At 50.8% G+C, this 22026-nt stretch overlaps 1 protein-coding gene and 1 long non-coding RNA gene across 7 annotated transcripts in view; one reads left to right on the top strand and one right to left on the bottom strand.

The window, feature by feature from the left end:
- CACNG5 (calcium voltage-gated channel auxiliary subunit gamma 5) overlaps positions 1 to 18697 on the top strand; it is a 40015-nt gene extending 21318 nt beyond the window's left edge. For 3 of the 6 annotated variants that reach the window (XM_027624470.2, XM_027624474.2, XM_027624469.2), the window contains 6 exons: positions 5132 to 5217; positions 8871 to 9159; positions 10640 to 10726; positions 12464 to 12604; positions 15672 to 15817; positions 16054 to 18697. In XM_027624470.2, the coding sequence (XP_027480271.1) occupies positions 8964 to 9159; positions 10640 to 10726; positions 12464 to 12604; positions 15672 to 15817; positions 16054 to 16311 (828 nt within the window). In that variant the 5' untranslated portion in view covers positions 5132 to 5217; positions 8871 to 8963 and the 3' untranslated portion in view covers positions 16312 to 18697. Of the gene's footprint in view, positions 1 to 5131; positions 5218 to 7436; positions 7550 to 8870; positions 9160 to 10639; positions 10727 to 12463; positions 12605 to 15671; positions 15818 to 16053 lie in introns of all 6 variants that reach the window. The other 3 variants (XM_027624473.2, XM_027624475.2, XM_027624472.2) reach the window with 2 other exon arrangements.
- LOC113938969 lies at positions 12588 to 16457 on the bottom strand. Its single transcript, XR_003525073.2, has 3 exons — positions 16322 to 16457; positions 13731 to 13807; positions 12588 to 12724 (listed from the first exon to the last, which is right to left on the bottom strand). It is a non-coding gene; the product is annotated as an uncharacterized LOC113938969 (long non-coding RNA).
- Positions 18698 to 22026: the final 3329 nt, after the last annotated feature.

Genomic DNA, 22026 nt, shown 5'->3' with positions numbered 1-22026 from the left:
ATTTGGAGAGGGTTTTGTTTTTTGTTTTTGTTTTTTTTTTGCATTTTTTTCTATCTTCTTGAGATAGATAATTGAATCATTTACTTTTTTTTTCTAATACATGCTCTTAAGGCTATAATTTTCCTTCTAGCCTAACTTTGCTTTATGCCACAAGTTTTGATAAGTCATGTTTTCAATCATCATTCAGTTCAACAAAGAGAAAATCTTAAAATTAGAGGAAAAAGGCACATTAGCTTCAGAGTAATTTTACATATATTTTAAACCCACAAGATAGTATTATTTTTCCTTTTTACACTCACTGTTTTATCTTAACCACATAATTACCCTTTTCATTCTTCTTCTTTCCTGTATTTCTGTGCTTTAGTACCAGATCATTCTGCTTGAAGAATCTCTTGAGTATTTCTTAAAGATTTATTTATTTATTTGAGAGAGGGAGGGAGAGAGAGAGAGAGCATGAGCAGGGGGGCATGAGGGTCATGGAGCCTCTTAAGTTTCTCTCTCTTGCTCTCTCTCTCCCCACTCCTTCCCTCTCTCCTTCTCTAAACAAACAAAAAGAACAAAAACCTTAAAAGGATTTTTCAGGAGGGGCAGAGGGAGAGGGAAAGAGGGAGCAGACTCCCCACTGAGCAGCCCGACATGGGGCTCAGTCCCAGGACCCTGAGATCACAGCCCAAGCCAAAACCAAGGGTCAGATGCTTAACCAACTGAGCCACCCAGGTGCCCCAGTATTTATTCTGATGCAACTTTGCTGATGACAGATTTCCTCGGTTTTCATTTTTCTGAAATTATTTTTTTATTTTGCCTTCAATGTTGAAGGATATTTTTGCTGGGTATGAAATTCTAGGTTGATGATTGCTTTCTTAAAGCACTTTTAAAGTGTCATCATGTTATGTCATGACTTGCATCATTCCTGTTTCTGATGTCTCTTTTGTTTTGTCATAGTCTTGCTTCTTCATGTGTCTTGTAATTTTTTACTGAATGCTACATATTTTAATGGAAAATTGTAGAAGTTCTTAATGGTGTTATCTTCCCACAAATAGGATTTACTTTTGTTTTTGGCAGTCTGTTAGATTAGAGAAAATTGCCTACATCCAATCATGAATTGACCTGATTTGAAATAGGCTTCAGTCTTGTGGAAGCTGATCTCTTGTTCACCTGCAGTGTAAGACTTCCCAGGTCCTCTGTTTGAACGATTGGGCTGTTTATCAGACCTGCCCTTCTTGGTGAGGCCTGAACGCTGATTATTGACTTTGTAGCATCATGAGTCTGCTGTAAGAGCCTCATAGCCTTTTTCTCAGCCTCTCAGACCCACACTATGAATTGGCACATGCTTCAAGTGGAAAAGTTGTGCAACATGTTGGGCTTATTTGTGTCAATGCCTTTCCTTTATCTGCAGATCTTGACCTCTAAAATCTTGGTTTCTTTGATTCCTCTACGATGTGTTCAAACACATATTTTTCATTTTATAAAGCATTCTAGTTATTTTCACAGGAAGATTGATCTAATACAAACTAGTTCATCATAGCCAGAAATGGAAGTCTAAAATCTCTTTTTAGTTTCATTTAATGATTTGTTTTATTTTATTTTTTCATCAGCATGAATCTGTTTTAATTGTTGTAGCTAATAGTAAGCATAAATATCTGGTAGGTCCCACTCATCTATCTTTATATTTAAAAGGAATTTTCAGGGGTGCTTGGGTGGCTCAGTCAGTTAAGTGTCCGACTCTTGATTTTGGCTCAGGTCATGATCTCAGGGTTTTGAGATCAAGTCCTTTGTCAGGCTCTGCACGGGGGGCATGGAGCCTCTTAAGGTTCTCTCTCTCTCTCTCTCTTTCTCTCTCTCTCCCCACTCCTTCCCTCTCTCCTTCTCTAAACAAACAAACAAACAAACAAAAAGAACAAAAACCTTAAAAGGATTTTTCAGGCTCCTCTCAAATGCTTTTTATTATTCCAACCCCAGATTCATATGTCATTTTTCTAAAGAGAACTCATTGCCATTGAATTCATCGATTAATTTAGAGAGAGTTGACATTTTTATGACATTGTCTCCCTACCTAAAAACATGATATATTATTTTATTTATGAGTCTTCTTTTATGTTTATTGATAGTTTGAAGGGCTTTTTTATATAACACTAGCACATAACTTGTTAAGTTTATTACCCTATAGTTTACCATTTTGTTGCAACATAGACAGCATTATATCTTCCAACTGTATTATAGCTGTTGGTTTTTATATGTTTTTATATGTTATTATGTGTCCACCCATTTATTTCAATGCCTAGAGGTTTCAAGTCTTGAGGTGACACACTTCCTTCTGATGCTGAGCCTCTAATGTACTTGACACTTAAATATTCAATACACATTTGCTAATGTTATATTTATTATCTGTGTCTACAGAAACACCACTGTGCCCACCATGAAGACACCTTTTACATGTCGATTCAGAGCACTTTAGCTCCTTGAATGTGAAGAACCTAATATCTCTCCAATCCAAATGCCTTAGATGATAGGGAGGTAAGAGAGGGTAGGAATTTGGCAGAGATAGAAATGAAGGCAATTCTGCAGGCAGCAGTTGCCATGATAAGAGGGAAATTGGAGAACTGGATGGAGATGAGAAAGTCTGGGACATTTTGCCCCTTTTCAGGGACAGATGTACCCTATTAATTCTGCCTTGTTGTTCACTGCTCTTTGGGTGTCAGGCAGTGGCACTTTCTGACTGCAGCATTGTACAGAGATGGCCTGAGGTGGCCCAGCCTTATTTGATTACACTTGTATAAATCCTCACAATTCTTCTGAAGCTTTCCGTTTTACAGATGAAGATACTGAGGTTCAGAGTGGTCATGTGACTTGCTCAGGATGTGACATGGGAGAACTGGCATTCCAACTCAGATTTGCCTGGTCCCAAAGCCCATGTGCCATTGACTCCCCAACATAGCTGTAAAGTCTAGGATTAAACTATGACCCTCAGGCCACCTGGGATTTATGTCATACTTAGGCAGTGAGAAGGAGATGCTAATTAAGTGAATTATAGTTATTTGGTAACTTCTGCCTTAGAATAAATTACCTCAGAACCCAATGGTATAAAACAACAATACCAGGGGCTCTGTTGGTTAAGTGTCCAACCCTTGATCTCAGCTCAGATCTTGGTCTCGGGGTCGTTAGTTCAGGCCCCTGAAAAACAAAACAAAACAAAACAAAAAAACAACTACCATATTCTCCTGATTTTGTGGGGCAGGAATCTGGGAAGTGCTCAGCTGGGCTGTTCTTGTTTGGAGTTTGTCCAGCAGATGCAGTCAGACCATTGGCTGGGGCTGCTGTGATCAGAAAGTTCCACCGGGCTGGGTGTGTCCAGGGTGGCCCAGTCCCATGGCTGGGGGCTCAGCTGAGGCTGTCAACCAGAACACCTACTTGTGGTCTCCAAGGCAATGGTTCTCCACCAGGGGTGATTTTGCCACCCAGGGGCATTCGTGTCTATTCACAGCAAGGGTGCACTAGCATCTGGTGGATGGAGGCCAGAGATGCTACTGACCATCCTGCCGTGCACATCCCAGCTCCCCACCGCAAGGATGTGTCCAGTCCAAAACGTCAATAGGGCCAAGGTTGAGAAACCCTGATCCAAAGCTTGGTGATCTCGGGCGAGTCGGACTTCTCGCCTGGGCACTGGCTTCCCCCTGCAGGGGATCCTCAGAGAACCAGGCAGAAACTGTATCTCCTCCTGTGACCCAGCCTCAGAAGTCACATGGTATCACTTCCATGGACTCTGTTGGTCAAAGTCATCACAGACCTGCCTTGACTCAAGGGGAGGAGAGGGGTGTGGATCCCACCTCTCAATGGGAGGAGTGTCAAAGAATTTGTGGTTGCTTATTCCCCACCATAGAATGTAATGGGGGGCAGCACAAGGGGAAGCAGGCAGAGCCACAGGCCCACTGAGGGCTGTCCTCTGGTCACCAGCTCATTCTGCTGGGTGTTGGCCAAGCTGACGCTGAGTCACTTAGACCCACTTACAGGAGGCAGCAGCTGCTGTAACTGGCTCGGAAGCCCTGTCAAGAACCCCCAAACCCCCAACCCTTCATCAAGCACTACAGGGTTTTCTCTGGGTTCATGGGAAACTGAGATCAGGATGTCTGCATTGGACTATCCTCCACTTCTTTTCTCCTCCCCAGTTGAAACCTGTCCACCCCGCCACACGCACTCCCAGTTCTCCAACTGGGCGCTCACTCATGCCTATAAGCTCACCTCTCTCTGAGCACCTAAGCACTTCATTATTGGCTTGGGCAGAGAAATGTGCCATTGGTGATTTAATCTCCACAAGACATTTCCCCCTAATTGCTAGTCACAGATGATAATTAGCGACGGTTAATTCCTGATAATTAACAAGCTAATTCTTAGAGGTAATGGCACCAGGGTGATCATCTTAAAAGGCTCAAAGCTGCCGTGCTTCTGGGCCCCAAGCTCCAAGGGATGACAATGCATTTTGGCATCTCTAGCCCAGAAATTAACTGGGGCCCTTCCATTTCTGTTTACAAGGGCAGCAGTTGGACAATTGATGACTCTAATCTTTAGTTTTCCTCTCTGGATATATGGGTTTGTTTTTTTTTTTTTTTAGAAGCTTTGTCGAGCACAGAACACTCTAAAGAAAATCAAATACACGTAACCTTAAGACCTGGAAGTATCCACCATCAACATTTTGGTTTATTTCTTCCTAGTCTATGAATTTGTTTCATAGTTGAGGTCCTGACAAACATGGGGTTTTATCTCCAGCTTTATTCACTTAATATTATAGAGTAAACATCTTGTCTGGTGGTAGCAACTTATAAAAAAAGGTCTGCCTCCCCCATGAGAAGAATCAACTGGATGCTATAGCCCAGGGAGAGGATTCGTGAGAAGGAGAAACAACCATGGAAAAGCAAAGATCTGATTATGTGGGAACTGGGAATCCATTCCCAACCAGAGTGTCTTCAGGGGACCGCTGTCCCTGCCCCACCCACTGAAGATATTGACTGGAAGAATCTGTGAGCAAGCACACAGTCACACAGGAGAAAGGCTGGGAACTAAGATGTGAATGGTGGTGTTGCTTTCACAGTGGGCAGGTGCATGAATTTTCCCCTCTGCCTTATGATTTTCTGTACAGCACAGAGGAAAAAGCACTGGATCAGCATTCAGAAGATTTCCAGTTCACACTCCTGTCCCTCCACAGAACTGGCCGTACGATCTCAGGTAAATCTCTCCTCTGGACCCTGGTTTTCTAAAATGTGCTTTGAGGGAAACGTTAGTCTTCCTGCCCTGAAAGGTGGTTTTGGGAATCAGAAATGCTGGGTTAGAGTTCGCCTCTCAATATGAGAGGATATGCCGGCTGACTCCCCCAAAGTAAACCCAGGAGGGTCAGGAGACAACCTTTATGTAACACTAGGCTATTTCCAAAGACAATCTTCCGAAATACTGTGCTCCATGCATTTCTAGATTCCCCAGTGACCTGCTCTGGATGTGCTTCTTCACCCCAAGTTTCTTGAACCTGTTTATTCCTTCAGCAGGGAGATGATGTAGCCGTAGCATAAACTTGGGAATTAGACCTAAATTTAAATCAATCACAGGTCACGGGTGTCAGCCACCTGTGATGTCCTGTAGGCTATGGAACATGTCTGAGCCTCAGTTTCCCCATCCATGAAATGGGGGCATATACCACCTACTACTTACGGGGTTCTTGTCAGAAGGGCTTTCCCGTACTCAGCTCATGATATTTATTTGTGCATAAATACGATTTCAGAACAGAAGCACAAATACAACTGTGTAATGGGTAAGAGGACCATTTCTCGCTCTGCGTGGCGTCCCCCGGATTTGTTACGCACTCTGGAAAGGGACTTTTCCCTTTGCCCAAGCTCACCCCAGGCTTCGCGGTCTGCTCCTGCAGTGTGGCTGGCGGGTCCACTTCAGCCTTTTCCTGTCTCTCCTGCATGTATAACTTCAGATCCAATCTCCTCTCCACCCTCCCTCCCCAGATTTCTCAGATCTGAGTCTTTTTTTGTCTCTCTGCCAAGCTTACTGTTAAAATTGGCCAGTCAGTCGTGATCTGTGCGCCCTGCAAGGCGGGGGGCTGGTTACCCCATTGCTGGGTGATGCTAATTCCTTACAAAGCACGCTGCATCCGTGCTGCGTTTAATCCCCCAGCAAGTTCATGGAGTGGCCTAGTGAGAGCTTGGTATTCTTCACGCAGGGGGGAGGGGGGACGGCAGCATTCGCAAAGTGGGTACCACGGAACCAGACACCATTTTGTGGACCCAGAAGTTCGGAAAACACCGCAGTGAGCGAAACTGCACACGCTTTTCAGGCCTGTAACATATTAATGTGCAGCATGATTCTTCAAGATCTAGATGCAGTACTTCCCATGCTTTTTTCCCATCAGAGTCTTTTTTACTAGAATAGTGCTCCATGGAACCCGCTTTGGAAACCACTCGTAGAGGTGGCATGGGAAAGGTCTCGGGAGTGGGGCAGGGTGAAGTTCAAAGGCAGGCACCACCACTTGCTAGCTGAGTGATCTTCAGCAAGTTTTTTAAAACCTTTCTGATCCTCAATTTGTTCACCTATAAAATGGGGATGGTAACAGGCTGTAAGGATTAAAATAGAGAGCCAGGTGCTTAGCAGAATGCCTAACAGTTGAGAATATTCAATATACTTTGGCTTTTATTGTTATTCTCTTCGAGAAAAAAATGGCCCTCCGAAAGGTTACTGTTTCAACACGACACGGCTAGTTAGTGACCGGGCTGTGTCCGGGCGCCCCACCTCTCCCTTCCAGGCTCTTCGCAGCGTACAGAGCCGTTGTTCTCATTGGGGATCGAATCCCTTTTTCTCCTCTCCTTCCCTTCCCCCCCCCCAACCACCCATGGGCTTCTAATCCCCTTCCCTCTGGCACATTCGGGGTTTTGCAAGCCTCAGGAATGAGGGAAAGTACCGCAAACTGCTATAAAAGTCTCAGTTATAATTCCCTGGTCACTACCCATCCCAGCAGTCCAGGCGGTCACTTCCCTGGGGCTCCTGCAGGCAGCCTGCCCCGCCCCCTCCCCTCCCCCGGGGGCCCCCAGGGTTCTGCCTGTGATGATGGGGTCACAGAGCAGAGTAGGTGCTTTATTAGATGCGGGTAACCCCGTCGGGAGCCGAGCCGTCCCCCCCTTGTCCCACCGCGCTGCGTGCAGAACGACTTGGCTTGTTGGTGGGGCTGGCCGTTTGGGGAGTTTCTTTTTCCCTCCTTTGTCAAAGGCGGCATGGGAAGGAGGGTGGACAGGAGGCCTCTGCCCCCAGGCTCTCACGCACACCCCCAGGAAGCCAGCGTGGGGATCGCTCCATAGCTGCGTAAACTCAGCTGGGCCGAAGCTGTGGAACCAGGGTCCGTTCCTCCCCCTTTGTTGCGCAGAGCTCTCACTGTTCCCCCCCTTCTCCCACAGCCAGCTCAGACTTCACAGACGAATCAAGCCTCCTGACCGGAGCGTGGCTTCTGTCCCTTCTCCGCGGGCTCGGCCCAGACGTACCCGTGTCTTGGCTGGGTTAGGGTCTCGAGGTGGGTGACCCCACCTCCCCATCACAGGCGCTGTGGCACTTGACTCTTTCCTGACCATTAACATTTCAGAATTTCTGACTTTGTAGGACTGACAGCAAAAGGGCCCGTGAGAGATGCTGACGGCCTGGCAACTTTGCAGGCATATGACTTGCTCTGCTGGCCCCCTCCCCTTCTAGAAATGGCTCTGCCTGCCCCCTACAGCCCCCTAGGTGACCCTCTTCTGGGCTCTCATCATATCCTGCCTTTCCCCATCATAGCCCTTACTGCGTTGTAGCGTGGTTTCTTGTTGGCTGGCTCAGAGCCCCTCAGACTTCAGCAGATCCGCAGCTCACCTAGATCTTGTTAAAATACAGATTCTGGTTAAGAAAGTTGGAAGGCCCTGGGATTCTGCCTTTCTGACAAACTCTGGGATGAGGCCGATGCTGCTGGTCCACGGATCACACTCTGAGGAGCAAAGATCAGTTGTTTTCCACTTGGGCTGCACATTAGAATCGCCGAGAGCACCTGCAGGATACCCCTGCCCCCGTAGGAGGCCAGCTGCCCCAGAATCCCTCAGAGGGACACCCAGGCTGGAGGGATTTTTAGATGCTCCCCAGATGTTTCTAGATTGCGACCAGTGTCCAGAAGCCCTGAACTGGGCTGTGGGCTCTGTAGAGGCTGGCCTCTGTCTGCCCCTACTGTCAGTCTTTCCCTGCGCGAGCCCACGCCTGGCCATGGCAGGTATCAGTAGGGGGTTCACGGCTCCCCTTGCATAGACTCTCGGCCTCTGGCTGGTTCAGAGCTGGCTCCCGCCAGTACCACCTGCTGAGCCCGCAAGGTCAGTTGGGTTTAGAGGCCCATTGGCTTTGGACCGTGGTGTGGCTTCTTGGGCTGACCCAGAACTACAACTCACTGGAGTCCATGAAGAAGACACCTTCCCAAGAGGCCTTCTCTGCCCCTCTGCCTTTTCTTAAGGCCACTGCTGCTTCCCCCTCTGCATCCTGCTCAGAGTCCTTCTTAACACAGAGAAGTCCACCCCCGCAGAGTTCATGCCTCCATGGGAGATCATGGGAACTCTTCGAGGGCAAGGAGAGTGTGCTGTTCATCTTGTCTTCCATGTGGGCACAGTGGGTTGCTGCAGATGAGTGAATGAATGGTGTTATCCAGCAAGGGGGGCTCCGAGAGAGGAAAGGGGGACCCTTGTAGTAGGCTGTCCAGAAAGCTGTGAATTCCTGAGGGGGAGAGGAAGCACCCCCATAGTGGCCTGGCATCCAGGAGCTGGCCTGGGGGTCTTTCTGTATCCGGTTAGCCGAGCGGGATTGACTTGAGTTACCTCCTCCAGGCCCCTCATCTTGGCCTCCTCAGAGGCTCACCCTCTCTCCTGCCTCCAGAGACCACTTCCTTGGCTGCAGGCCGCCCAGCAACCTCTGGGAAGATGAGTGGCTGCGGGAGGAAGGCCCTGACCCTGCTGAGCAGCGTCTTTGCTGTCTGTGGCCTGGGTCTCCTGGGCATCGCAGTCAGCACCGACTACTGGCTCTACCTGGAGGAGGGCGTGGTCCTGCCCCAGAACCAGAGCATGGAGATCAAGATGTCCCTGCACTCGGGCCTGTGGCGTGTCTGCTTCCTCGCAGGTAAGGGCACCCCAGGTTGGGACAGCCCTCTCCCAGAGACAGGAGCAGCCCTTGCCCCCCGCCCCGGAAAACCTGCCCAAGAGCCCCCGTTGGGAAGAGATGCCCCCACTGGGAGGGGGCAGTTCACCAGAGATGGCGCTCGTGAATTCTGGGTGGGGCTCCCTGCAGCAACCACGGCCCATTCCAAACGTAAGCCCTGAGTCACAGTGTCCAGGAGCAGGTCCTGTCATCCCTGGGACCTGTGTCCCTCCAACCTGAGAGATGAATGCAGCCACGCCTTCCCCACCCTTCCCCACACTGCTTCCCAGGCTGAATGAGGCTGGCCTCCCACGGGTCTGGAACCACCCTTGTGTGCCTTAGCCCGTGGAATTATTGATCTCAGTGCCTCCCCACAACACTCCAAGGCAGGACTTATTATTTCCACTTTACAAAGAAGCAAATGAAGACCAAGGAGGCAAAGTAAGTCTTCTTGACTCAACATTACAGGTCCACTCGTTTACAGAATGGGAAAGACTTGGCAGTTTCCCTGTTCCAATTCTGTGAAATGGGAAAGAGAAAACCCAGGTGTACGTCCTTCCAAATCGGCAAGATGGTGCAGGCTTTGATCCCACCTATCTGGGCCTCCCTCCAGTTCTCGAGGACTTCTCTAGAACCCTTGAGTTGCTATTCCAAGCACTTTGTCTTTATCCCTTTATCATGGCCCAGAACCAACCTGCACAGAGGAGCATCTCCATGCTCTGTGAGACTGGTCACGAGGCTGAGCTGGCTAGAATCCCCAAAGGGTGATCACTGAGCCTTTCTAGAAGGGCCCCTGGCACTTTACATGTACACAGGACAGAGGGAGCATGTGGTCCTCCCAGCTTTATAGTGGGGCTTTGGAGAATGAGGGTGGTGATTGGCGCCCAGCAGCATACAGCATGGAGGACACCTCAAGGCCTGGCCTCCTGGTGACTCCTCGGTCTACTTTGGAAATGGCATCTGACGCTGACCTCACCTCTCACTTGCCTAAACTATGCGGCATCAGTCTCTACTTCAATGTGAAGGAGAATTTGAAGTCACTAGGGTCTGGCTTCCAAAATGATTGAGAAGGCTTTGGGGGTTCTGTTCCATGACATCTCTGCTGGGGAATCTAAGCCAGCCATGTGCCATCATCAGCTGAGTCTGTCCCAAAGCAACAAGACGGCCACCGGATGTGTCACTTAACCTCAAGTTTGTAGTGCGGACTTATTTTCATGTGACTCTTGGTGCTTGGGTCCACATTCACAGTGCTACTTCTTCAGGTGCCTCCAGGTCAGGAGGCACCCCCACCCGTACTGCAGGTCACTAGCCAGGGATGGGACCCCGAGATTTAGATCCGCCCCAGGCGCAAACACAGTGGGCCAAAGATCCCAGAAGCATTTGGGGATACCATTTGAATGTATGAACTTCACATCCATGTTCAAGAATCACCTGGAAATGCAAATGATTCTTGTCTTCACAGGTGAGGAGCGGGGACGCTGCTTCACCATAGAGTATGTGATGCCCATGAACACTCAGTTGACATCAGAGTCCACGGTCAATGTTCTAAGTAGGTGCCTCAGACTTTCTGACCTGGGTCACTGGCTAGACAGAGCAGGGCAGGGCAGGGGGAAGAGGCAGGATGACCAGCTTGCTTCTCAAGCACTAATGCCCTTCAACTCAGCTGATGGGGTTGGCCTCAGCTCACCAGAGCTTGCTCTGCCGATTATTCTTCCAGTGGTGATGACAGCTTGCTGGAGTCTCCCAAGTCTTGTGGCCCAGGCAAGGGAGAGGGCATTCTGCCTCGTGCCTTAGTTTATGTGGGCTACCGTAGCAAAATACCACAGACCAGGTAGTTTCTGACCCACAGAAATTTATTTCTCTCAGTCATGGAGGCTGGAAGTCCACGATCAAGGGTCCAGCAGGATCACGTTGTGGTGAGGGCCCTCTCCTGGCTCATAACTGGTGCCTTGTTTCTGTGTTCTCACAAAGAGGAAGGGGTGAGGGAGCTCCGTGGGGTCTCTTTTATAAAAGCATCGATCCCACTCATGAGGGCTCCACCCTAGGCATCCAAACCATAGCACTCAGGGAACTGATGCAAACTCTCTGGCCCCCAAGAAGATTGACCCGATGGCCTTTGCCTCACCAGGGTCGATTCTGACCCCAGTGTGGGCTTGCAATACGGTTCTGATACAATCACCCCTTAGCCTTAGGCTAGGGACTCAGTCCCCCAACCAGACTTCCCTCATTTCCCATACCAGCTGGAAGTTCAGAAGACCCCCAAGGCCACCGGCATTTCTGACCAGCTGGCTACAAGTCAGACGTTCCTGTGACCCCCTCAGGTTCAAAACGTTGCTAGAGCAAGTCATAGAACTCAGGAAAGCACTATACTTCCTATCACAGTTTTATTATAAAGATTTCAGATCAAGACCAGTCAGATGAGGAGGCACATAGGGCCAGATCTGGGAGGGCACCGAATGCCGAGCCTCCATGTCTTCTCCCCATGGAATCAGGATGTGTCACCATCCTGACACCTGGATGTGTTCACTAACCAGGAAACCCAACCAGGCTTTGGTGCCGAGTATGTATTGGGTTTCATTTACGGAGGCATGTTCGAGTGAGCTGTCCACCACATGACTGAACACAGTCTCCAGACCCCTCCCCCCTTCCCAGAGTCAGGCCCGGATCACGTGGCTCAAAACCCCAACCGTCTAATCACATGGTTGGTCTTTCCAGCCCCGTCCTGAGTCAACTGATTGGAAGAATCTCAGGGGTAGTCGAGAGGCCCACCATGAATATCAAGGACACTCTTCTCACTTGGGAAATTCCAGGGATTTGGAGGTTCTCGCTCAGGAACCAAGGACAAAGACAAGATACATTCATTAGGCAGACCATCCCCCAAGTAGTTATAAGTTGAAGACGACAGAGGCCAGGAACTGTCTGCAGCGCCCCCCAGAGATAGATGCCTGTGCCCCTGGAGAGGGTGCATGCCCCCGGGAGAGGAAGTGAGGTGAGTGATAAGGCCCTTCCACGGCTGCCATACTAGATGCCCAGGAGGGAGCAGTTTGTGCTGGAAGAGAAGACAGAAGCATGTTGGCAGTGTCAGCCCTCCCAACCCTGCCTCAGAGATGCAAGCCCTGCCGGTGCTGGGAGGTCCCCGGGCCACCCAAGGAGGGGATGGGGCCCAGAGAACTCATGCAGGCCAGGGGGCTTCGGGGACCAGTTGGCAGACACTGCCAGGAACACCTGGGAGGGGAGGTAAGTAGGTAAGGGGAGGCTGACGGTGTCCTTTTGTCTCCTCAATTAGAGATGATTCGCTCGGCCACACCGTTCCCCCTGGTCAGCCTCTTCTTCATGTTCATTGGGTTTATCCTGAGCAACATCGGACACATCCGTCCCCACAGGACAATACTGGCCTTTGTCTCTGGCATCTTTTTTATTCTCTCGGGTAAGCTGTACTGTTTTCTTTCGCGCACTCTCGACTCTCGACACTTGACGCCTCCACGGCTCTGCTCTGGGAAGTGTGGTCACAGCTGTGGGTCAGCCCCTGGCACGGGAGCAGCTGAGTCTGTGCCCCAGACAGAACTGAGTTGGAGTGAGGGAGGCCTCTGATGACCTCGAGCCCATCCATGACCCCCAGGGGAGGAGAGACCGGACAGGCTCACCTGGGGCAGAGCTGGGATTAGAACCCGGGGCTCTCTCCTCGCTCCCCATTGTCACCACCTCTGACTTCTTAGTTCTACCGATAATGAGCACTCTTATTTTTGAAGGGGCTATTTCTTCCTGGTTTTGCATGAAAGGTAAGTACAGTCTACCTTTGGAATTATGGCTCCTTCACTCCCAGCCCTCAGCTATTGTCAGGAGACTCCTATTGTCCCCTTGACTTTCCAGTGACGCCCATACCCAGGTCCCTTAAACATGAATCTGTCTTCCTGGGGAGACACCAGGTTGTATTTCATTCATTCATTCATGAATTGTGTCTACCAGGCCTTATTCTGGGTGCTGGCATCATTGCTCACAAAAACGGCAGCGGAGTGGGAGATATAAACAAGGAGATTTACTAATATGAACATAGCAGGACAAGCAGGGACTCCTATGGGGGCCAAGAGCAGTGACTGAAATTCAGACCAAGGGTTGGTCAGGTAAGACAACCAGAAGGGGAGCTGACGGATGCGTAGGAATGAGGTAAAGGAGTGAGGTTGAGACGGAGGGAAAGGGAGCCTGGAGGAAAGAGACAGGATGAAGCACTGGGGGGTCCGTTGCACTTTATGACAGGAGTGTAAAGTGGAATGTGGCGGGAGGGGAGACGGGACGGCATCGGAGGATTTGGGACATTGTGGGAAACCTCAGAAGGATTCTGAGCTAAGGGATGACGATATGGTCACCTTTGGGGGTCTTGAAAGGGCCACTCTGGGGAATGGACGGAAGGATTGGAAGCAGGACAGGGGCAGGGAGAGCAGGTGCGGGGCTCTTTCGGCAGCACAGGAGAGCGGTGATGGTGGCCCACGCGAAGGGGATGATAGGAGAGAAGAGAGAAAGGGGAGGGTTCAGGTGACATTGGGAGAGAAACTCACCAGGCTTTAAGGGAAGAGTCAAGGATGGTGCCAAGTTCTTGTCTAGGCAGTGGGTGAATGACGCATCCATGGTTGATCTAGAGACCACAGGAGAAGAAGCAAATTTGGGCCAAGTTCATGAGTTTAGTGTGGGAAGTGCCGAGTTGGAGGTGCCCAGGTAACATCTGGGAGGAGGTGTCCCCAAGGCTGCTAAAGGTCAGAGGCTTTGTGGAAGGGGCCTGGACCCAAAACAGAGATTAAGAGCTAACCTCTTAGGGAGTAGGAGAGGGAACCATGGGTCGGGCTGAGGCCACTCCCGGGGAGTGCACAGAGTGAGAAAGCAAGAGTATGTGGGAAATAAAGATAGGCTCTTTCTCCCCTCTAAGGTGACCTGTGCATTTTCAGGAGGACCTTTGCTTTTGGAGATGATACTTCAAGACAGAAGAGTGGCCCTCAGAGCATGTATTTTAGGTGCCCTGGAGCCCTGGACTCATTGACAAGGGGGGGCTTAGGGAGGAGATGCTCAGATGGAAGATGGGTAGGTGGATGGCTTGGATAATGGATGGAAGGAAGGAAGGAAAGAAGGAAGGAGGGAAGGAAGGGAGTAAAAATAGCTCTTGGGCACCAGGTATTCTGACTGCCAAGCCAGTTTAGGTTCCTTTTCTCAACATTTTCTTATCAGTATGGCTCCCTTCCTCCCTCCCTCCCTCCCTTCCTTTCTTCCCTCCCTTCCTTCCTTCCTCTCTTCCTTCCCTTCCTTCTTTCTTGTTTCCTTTTTTCTCCTTCCATCCTTTCTTCCATTCATCTGTCCATCTTCTTTTCCACTGACACACCACTCTTCCGTCCACCCTTCCATCCATCAATCCAACAAATATTTATTGGGCACCTGCGAAGTCCTCGGCCTGCCTTCTGCCTGGTGATATTTCCACCTAGTCTAAGAGGTGCAGACTCAGGGGTTAAACTTTTCCTTTATCTTTCTAACTTGACAAGAGTCAAGGCCGTAGAGTAACTTCGAGGCACCTGAGGTTTTTCCAGCCGCAGGCAACGGGATCAGAAATCTCAGAATGAACGGGGCCACGCGAAGTTGTCTTAATGATAACAACAGAGAAGGTTCTCTGTTGGGCCAGCAATGATTGCAGTATGAGTTAAGTGCCAAGGAAGGCTCGAATCACACCTCTTTTCCTTTAATGTTCCTCCTTCAAGATGCCCTAGTTTAATCATGTGAGTGGAATTAAGCCTGAACAGCTCAAAACAGAGTAATTAATTATGTCCTAATTCAATGACAGTAACTAACCAAGGGACCGGTGCCTGAGGCAGTCACTTGCACAAGAGAGCAGGAGTTTGGGCCCCAGTGGCCTCTTGATTTATCGCTTGCCAGAATCTGGACAAACTCACTTTACCCCTCCTGCCTCAGGATTTCAGTATGCCGCCCCCATGGTCAGTGGCGCTGTGAAGACCGTGGGCCGCTTAGTCTCCACAAGGACGTTAAGGAGATAGGGATCGGAGGTCCTGGCTGCCGCTGCCAAGGGAGCCTGTCTTATTCCTCAGTTTACCAAAGGCCACTTGCTAACTCAGTGGTTCACACCCTTAGTTCACCTTAGCATCAGCTGGGGAGCTTTTAAGACAACCCAGTGCCAGGGCCCCCGCCCAGGCCAATGACCCAGAAAGTCCGGGGACAGGGCTCAGGCAAGTATGTCTGACAAGTGATCCTCATGGGTGGGCAGGTGGGGTGACAGCCATGGGGCTTCCGTGGCTCAGAAGGTGGCTGGACAGGGAGCTTTCTTCCCTGCAACCATCCGCTTTCTAGAAGGTAATGGTCTAAACAAGGTCTTTAGGAGGAAAGCTCCTGCTCTCCTTCAAGCCCAAAATGAGGCTTTCTTCCTGAACCCCAAGGGGAGGTGGGTGCCCCATCAGCAAAGGCCCTGGGTCCTCTTCACTAAGCAGCCCCTTGCCTTGACGCAGGCCTCTCTCTGGTGGTGGGCCTCGTGCTCTACATCTCCAGCATCAACGATGAGATGCTCAACAGGACCAAGGACTCAGAGACCTATTTCAACTACAAGTACGGCTGGTCCTTCGCCTTCGCTGCCATCTCGTTCCTTTTGACAGAGGTAAACCTCCCTGGGCAGGCAGGGGGCCCCGGCCCCACCCTCTCTGCTGCCCTTCTTCCTCCCAAGAATGTGTCACTCTCCCACCTTCCCCGGGCCCGCTTGTCCAGGACATCCCTGCTCTGTCCCCGGGCCTCAGCTGCTCCGGTGGCCGCATCCTGTGCAGACCCCGGCCCCCAGCCGGGGAGCAAGGCCAGGACCCCAGCTGTGAGTGCCCCTCTGCTTTCTCCTCCCTGTAGAGCGCGGGGGTGATGTCCGTGTACCTGTTCATGAAGCGGTACACCGCCGAGGACTTGTACAGGCCCCACCCCGGCTTCTACCGGCCTCGCCTGAGCAACTGCTCTGATTACTCAGGCCAGTTCCTACACCCGGACGCCTGGGTCCGGGGCCGCAGCCCCTCCGACATCTCCAGTGACACCTCCCTGCAGATGAACAGCAACTACCCAGCCTTGCTCAAGTGCCCCGACTATGACCAGATGTCATCTTCCCCCTGCTGAGCCTCGTCACCTTCCTCCCTGGACTGTGGACAGCCAGATAGCCCTTCCCGTGCTCCCCTGATGGCCTGTGAGCCCCAGGCCCTTGGTTGCCAGACCCAGGCTGCCCCCGCGCGCTTCGCTGTTGTCACTTGACCCACGTTGTCTCCACAGCTTCCCCCAGAGTAGCTCTAACTGCCCCAGGGTGGGTGTCAGGGAGTCTGGAGCCAGCAGGCAAGCTGATTGGCTGAGAGCATGGGTGTAGCCCCGCCTCTTGAGTGCCAATCACTGGCTGTTCCAGCTGTGTATTTGTCCCTACACACCCAACTCCATGGCCCCAGGCCGAGTTCTTTACACAGACCCAGCCGGACTTGTGTGCCTGCCAACTAGCCTGGCCCTCCTGCTCATGATCTGGGCCATCAGGCCAAAAAGGTGACTCTCCTATGGAGGTCTGGCCGGTTCAGCATTGCCAAACAGTGTTCCTTGTGAAATCCTTTATCCTTGTTGGTTACCCACACCAGTCCATACAGCACACCTTCCTGGGCTCTCCCCTTCCCTCTGCCCCATAAGCTGTGAATCTCCCCTCCTCTCCTCCCACCAGGACTCAGCTGCCCCGGCCTTGGTCCCCAAGGGGTCCAGAGTGGGTCTGAAGCCACACTGATGAAGTCACAAGGAGGTGTTAATGGCTGATGATGTCTTAATATGTATGGCCCCTACAACATATTCAGCAGGGGTCTTTAATGCCTTAACCCAAGAAGTGACTCTGACAAGGAGAATTTCAGACTTTGGCTGGTCCGAGTTAGTATCATCAGGCACTGTTTCAGGCCTGGGGGATACTGTCCCTGCTCACATGGGCAGTATTTCCTGTCCAAAGCCCTGAAATCTAACCATGTAGATACACGTCTCTATCACCTAAGTAGAAGGCAGCTTTCAAAGAGGCTGCCTGGGATCTGGAGCTGGATTTGCCAACACTTGGTGCATTTTGAGTCAAAAACAAGCCAGCCTTAGAATAATCTGGATGCCCATGAATATATGGGGGTTGTCATTTAATCCTAGTACAGGGCAGTATCTGCTTCCCGGACTGGGGACATATGTAGAGAGCCAGATGCTTCCAGAAGATGAGGCAGGGTGATGCCCATTTTCCTAGTAGCAAACCTGAGCTGGGAGGTACCAAGCACTTTCCATGAAGTCCGCAGGATTGGTGGAAGGGCCACTGCAGGACGTGACCCGCCCCCCCGCCCCCAGTTCTCCAGGCAAGCTCTCAGTGTGTGCATTTCCAGTTATGAGATTATGAGTAGCAAAACAAGGCCGGGCTCTCCGCTGTGTGTTTTTAGCACACCAGCTTTTCTCTCTTGCTCTTGCTCTCTAAGATAGCATTAGGTTCCAGGGTCACAGAGCCACCGCGGGCAACACTTGGGCTCTGGAAAGCTCTACAGAAGACCACACCTCCATGTGTACGGACTTGGACAAGATAGTCCTTAGTTTTCTAGAGCTGCCATAACAAAATGCCCCAACAAGAGACATTTCTTTCCTCACGGTTCCGGAGACCAGAAGTCAGAGATCAAGATGGCCACAGACTGGCTTTCTTCCGAGGCCTCTCCTTGGCTTGCAGATGGCGTGTCCTCACACGGTCTTTTCCGTGCTTGTGTGCATGCCCTGGTGTCCACGTTCCCTCTCACCAGGACACCAGTCAGATCAGATTAGAGCCCATCCTCAGAGCCTCATTCATCCCCTGTTTAAAGGCCCTGTCACATTCTGAGCTTCTGCAGGTGAGGGCCTCAACATAGGACTTGGGGAGGGAGGTGCATGCAGTTCAGCAGGTACAGGCAGGTCACTTCATAGCTGGGTTATTCCACTTGCTTCACAGCACAGTAGAGGGGAAGATGAGAGAAGCTGAATGTGGTCCCAGTTTAGCCATCACCTGAAAGCATGGATCTTTGGGCAACCCCATCTGCTCTGAGGGGCTTGGCCCAAATTATCCCCAAGCCACTCCCTCCCACACACCCGCCCCCAACTCTAGTGATTCAGCCTTGTGTAGAAAGCTCCAGGTTGCCATCAAATGTGACATTTCAATCCTTGCCTCGAAACTGATAGCGACCGTAAACCCAACCCAACTTCCCAGGCCATTGGCACCTTAAAATGACTGCCGTACTCTGGTTAACTGTTCACAGAATGAAACGGAAACCACGTTCTCCTCCACAGCAAAGGAATCGGTTAACGTACGTACAGACTCAGTAGGCGGCATTTCCAAACTGGACGGTTTAGTTTAGATGTGCTCTTCTCCTGTTTTGGTCAATGTAATTACCCTCCTAAAATGCACTTTTCTGTCCCTTAAGCTCCCTTTCTCTGTCTCTGTGCCAGGCTTGTGTGTGTGTACAAGGAAAAAAATAGAACCCACTCCTAGACACGAGCTGATTGTTGACTGTGACGTCGTTAAGATGAGCCCTTATTGGCCTGGAAGCTGGGCTGCTAAGTCAAGCACCTCGTGCCTTGGGAAGGTGCGGTTTATGCTTAAGTCATTATCTTCCCTCATGAGGGACAGGGGACAGATCAATCATTGCACAACTGTTACAGTTCCCTTTCCAACTATCCATTAATCTCAGAACCAGGGGCCTATTTGCAGCTTCTCTCCACAATCAAAGGTTTTAATCAAATATTAAAGTGCATAAACTCAGAAATTATAATTAGGGTCCTTTCCCAATGCACTTGCTGATCCCTTGTTTCTTCAAGCACTTGAAGAAAACACATTGAGATTTCTTTTTCTCACCTTCAAAAACTTGGAGAGGGAGGGTAATAAACTGAAATCTGATAAATTCTGGACTAGAAAAGCGCTCAGGGTTACCAGTGGTTGGGCAGGGATAATTCCGAAACTGCTGGTTCCCTCCCACGTGGAACTCACCAGCCTCCTCCTTGCCCCAGGGGGGACTCAGTGACACCCCCTTGCCCCACCAGTTGGCCTTCAAAGGTCTGTTTTCAGGGCTGTGGACTGAGTTGTTGGGGGCATTGGGGACAAATCCATAAGAGCCACCAGCTTCTCAGTGATGGGTCAGGGGAGCCCCTCCTTAACGTTTGGGTAATTCTCTTTTCTCCCCGAATAAAAGTGGTGTATTAGGGTTCTCCAGAGATATACAATGGGATGTGCATAGGGAGATTTATTTCAAAGAATTGGCTCCCATGGTGGTGGAGGCTTAGCAAATCCAAAATCAGATGGAGGAGACCAGCAGGCTGCAGACTCAAGGGAAAGTTGCAGTTTGAGTCTGAAGGCCCGCCTGCTGGTATATATCCTTCTTGCTCGGGGTAGGTCAGTCTTTGTTCTATTTAGGCCTTCAACCGATTGGACAAGGCCCAGCACGTTATAAAGAGTGATCTGCATTACTCAGAGTCCACTGATTTAAATGTCAATCTTATCCAAAGCACACCTTCACAGAAACTGCCAGAATAATATGTGGGCGCCATGGCCCAGCCAAGCTGACACAGTAAATTAAACATCACAAGTGGATGAAGGGCAGAGAGCGGGAGAAATGGCATTCCATCTTAAGAATTACACGGTGCATTGGGGGGGTGGGGGGTGTCAGCCCAGCCAGGCCCAGCCGTGCACAGCCAGGCCCCGGGCTCTGTTCCTTTGCAGGCTGCCCCTCCAACTGAGCCCATCTTTCTGATGAGTGCGTGGAGCTCGTTTGCGCTTCCCCCGGTCTTGACTGGTATCCCACACTCAGGGAATACATGCTCACATGTGAATACAACCCATGAGAAGTTTATTAACCTCTGGAACACAAACGCGCCACTTGGTGAGTGGGTACGGGGAAAAGGCTGGATTCCACTGAATGTGCCAGACATGCCAGGACCCAGCGTGCACTGCAAGTGTGAGCTCGGCCCTGACAGCAAGGCTTGGTGGCTGCCATGTGCAGAGCAGACACTTCCCACAGGGGTGGAGGGTGGTGAGCCAGAGCTGGGCCATAGCCCCTCAGGACCCAGGATGGGTGCTGGGGGCCTCAGGCCCTTCCTCTTGGCAGAACTACGGTCTCTGGATTCCCACCTACAACTGCACTGGGATCCTAGACCTCTGTTCTGTGACCTCGGACAGGTCACACCCTCCCAGGACCTGCCTCGGCTTTCTCGTGTGTACTAAAGCCTAATCCCCCCGTCTGCTTCTGAGCCAAAGTTTTCTGCCTGGGGAGCCTGTCCTTGAGTATTTGCACACAGCGAGCCCTCTGCTCTGCTGGTCCCAGGGAGGCAGTGGGCCTGAGTTCCCTGCTGGGCACTGCTCTGCCTTCTGTGGGTGGTCAGCAGCCTCAGGACCTACATTTTTTCATTCATTCATTCATTCATTCATTCATTCATTCATATAATGAGGGGGTTGGATAAAATCATCTTCAGGCTCTGTCTCCAGCTCAAAAGATTCTAAGTTTTATAGGCAAAACCCAACCGAGCTCAAGTGAGGGACCCCCAGCCTCTGCCCCCTGCCAGGGGCACCCAGATGACACCCAAAGAATGCAGAATTTATATGAGAGAGCAGATGTTTGGGGGGCCCCAAAGAAGAACAAGATTGTGTATAATGGAGCGCATGTGGCAGGCCCCCGAGTAGCAGGAGGAGGAGGGGACCGGGGTCGCGAAGACAGACCTCAGCTGCCCCCTTCCCTTCTCTCAGCCAGAGGTGACGGGACAGGGGAGCTTCTCAAATCAACGTCTGCTTCCCTGGACAGCATCGTGGCAGGTGAGGCCCTGTTGAGCCAACTCTAGAGGTTCACGAGCAGGTTCAAGGTCAAGAGGCACCACTTTCACGCAAAAGGAAAGGCAAGAAAGACCCTTCCCTGCTGAAAGGTGTCCAAAATGTGACCGTGTCTGTCAGGATATGAAAGTTTCCTGAGACGGGAGTTGGGTGAGGGGAGGGAACTGACAGTTGCCTGGAAAAGCTCATCCTAGAAATGGTGTCAGGAGCTCAGCCGTGGCCTTGATTGGCAAATGCGGGGGTGGCCGGTTACCCCAGTGGACTGAGGGTTCAGGGATAAGACATGTAGCTTCCTTTGCTGAGTCCCAAGCCAGCCTTCCAAGGGCCAGAGGAAGGATCTCAGAGCTGAACCCCAAGCCTCCAGCTACTCCCTCTGGGCAAACCAGTGACATATTTCGGGCCTCAGTTTCTCCACCCACAAGATGGACAGCCTCCTCAGCCTCTCTTCCCTGGGAAGGAGTGAGCCTGAGTGAGAATTTAGATGGGAATCCTGGTGGTGCCCAGCGGAGCAGATGTGCTGGCTCGGGGCTGAGCCCTGGTTCAGAGTCACCATCTCTATGCCCCCGACCTGAGCTGACTTGCCGTGTCACCCCAGCCCTGGCCCCCTCCAATCCCTCATCCTGTGCTTAGCCTAGGAAGCGCTTTCTTCCCACCCCTTTTACTCTCTCCTCACCAGCAAGAAGCAGTTCTGGGAGCAAATCTGATATTCCCCATTGCTCACTGACTCTGGCCTTGAGATCCCCCCTTTTCAAAGTTCGTGGAGATTGGGTTATGGCTTATGCAGAGCCAACAAATAGGACATTTCAACAGCAAGTAACAATTTGATTCAAACTGCTCCAAACAATAGAAGTATTTTTTTATTTTCACATCAGGAAGGCCAAGAGTAGGTGTGGGTTCAAGGACTGGCTAATTCAGAGGCCCAATGATGCCATCAAGAACCCAAATGCGTTCCATCTCGTGGTCGTGCTGTCCTTGGAGTTTACTTTATCCTCAGGTTGGTATCAAGATGG

Source organism: Zalophus californianus, chromosome 16, assembly GCF_009762305.2.
Source record: "Zalophus californianus isolate mZalCal1 chromosome 16, mZalCal1.pri.v2, whole genome shotgun sequence".
Lineage (NCBI taxonomy): Eukaryota > Metazoa > Chordata > Mammalia > Carnivora > Otariidae > Zalophus > Zalophus californianus.
This window is presented reverse-complemented; position numbering and strand designations above follow the sequence as displayed.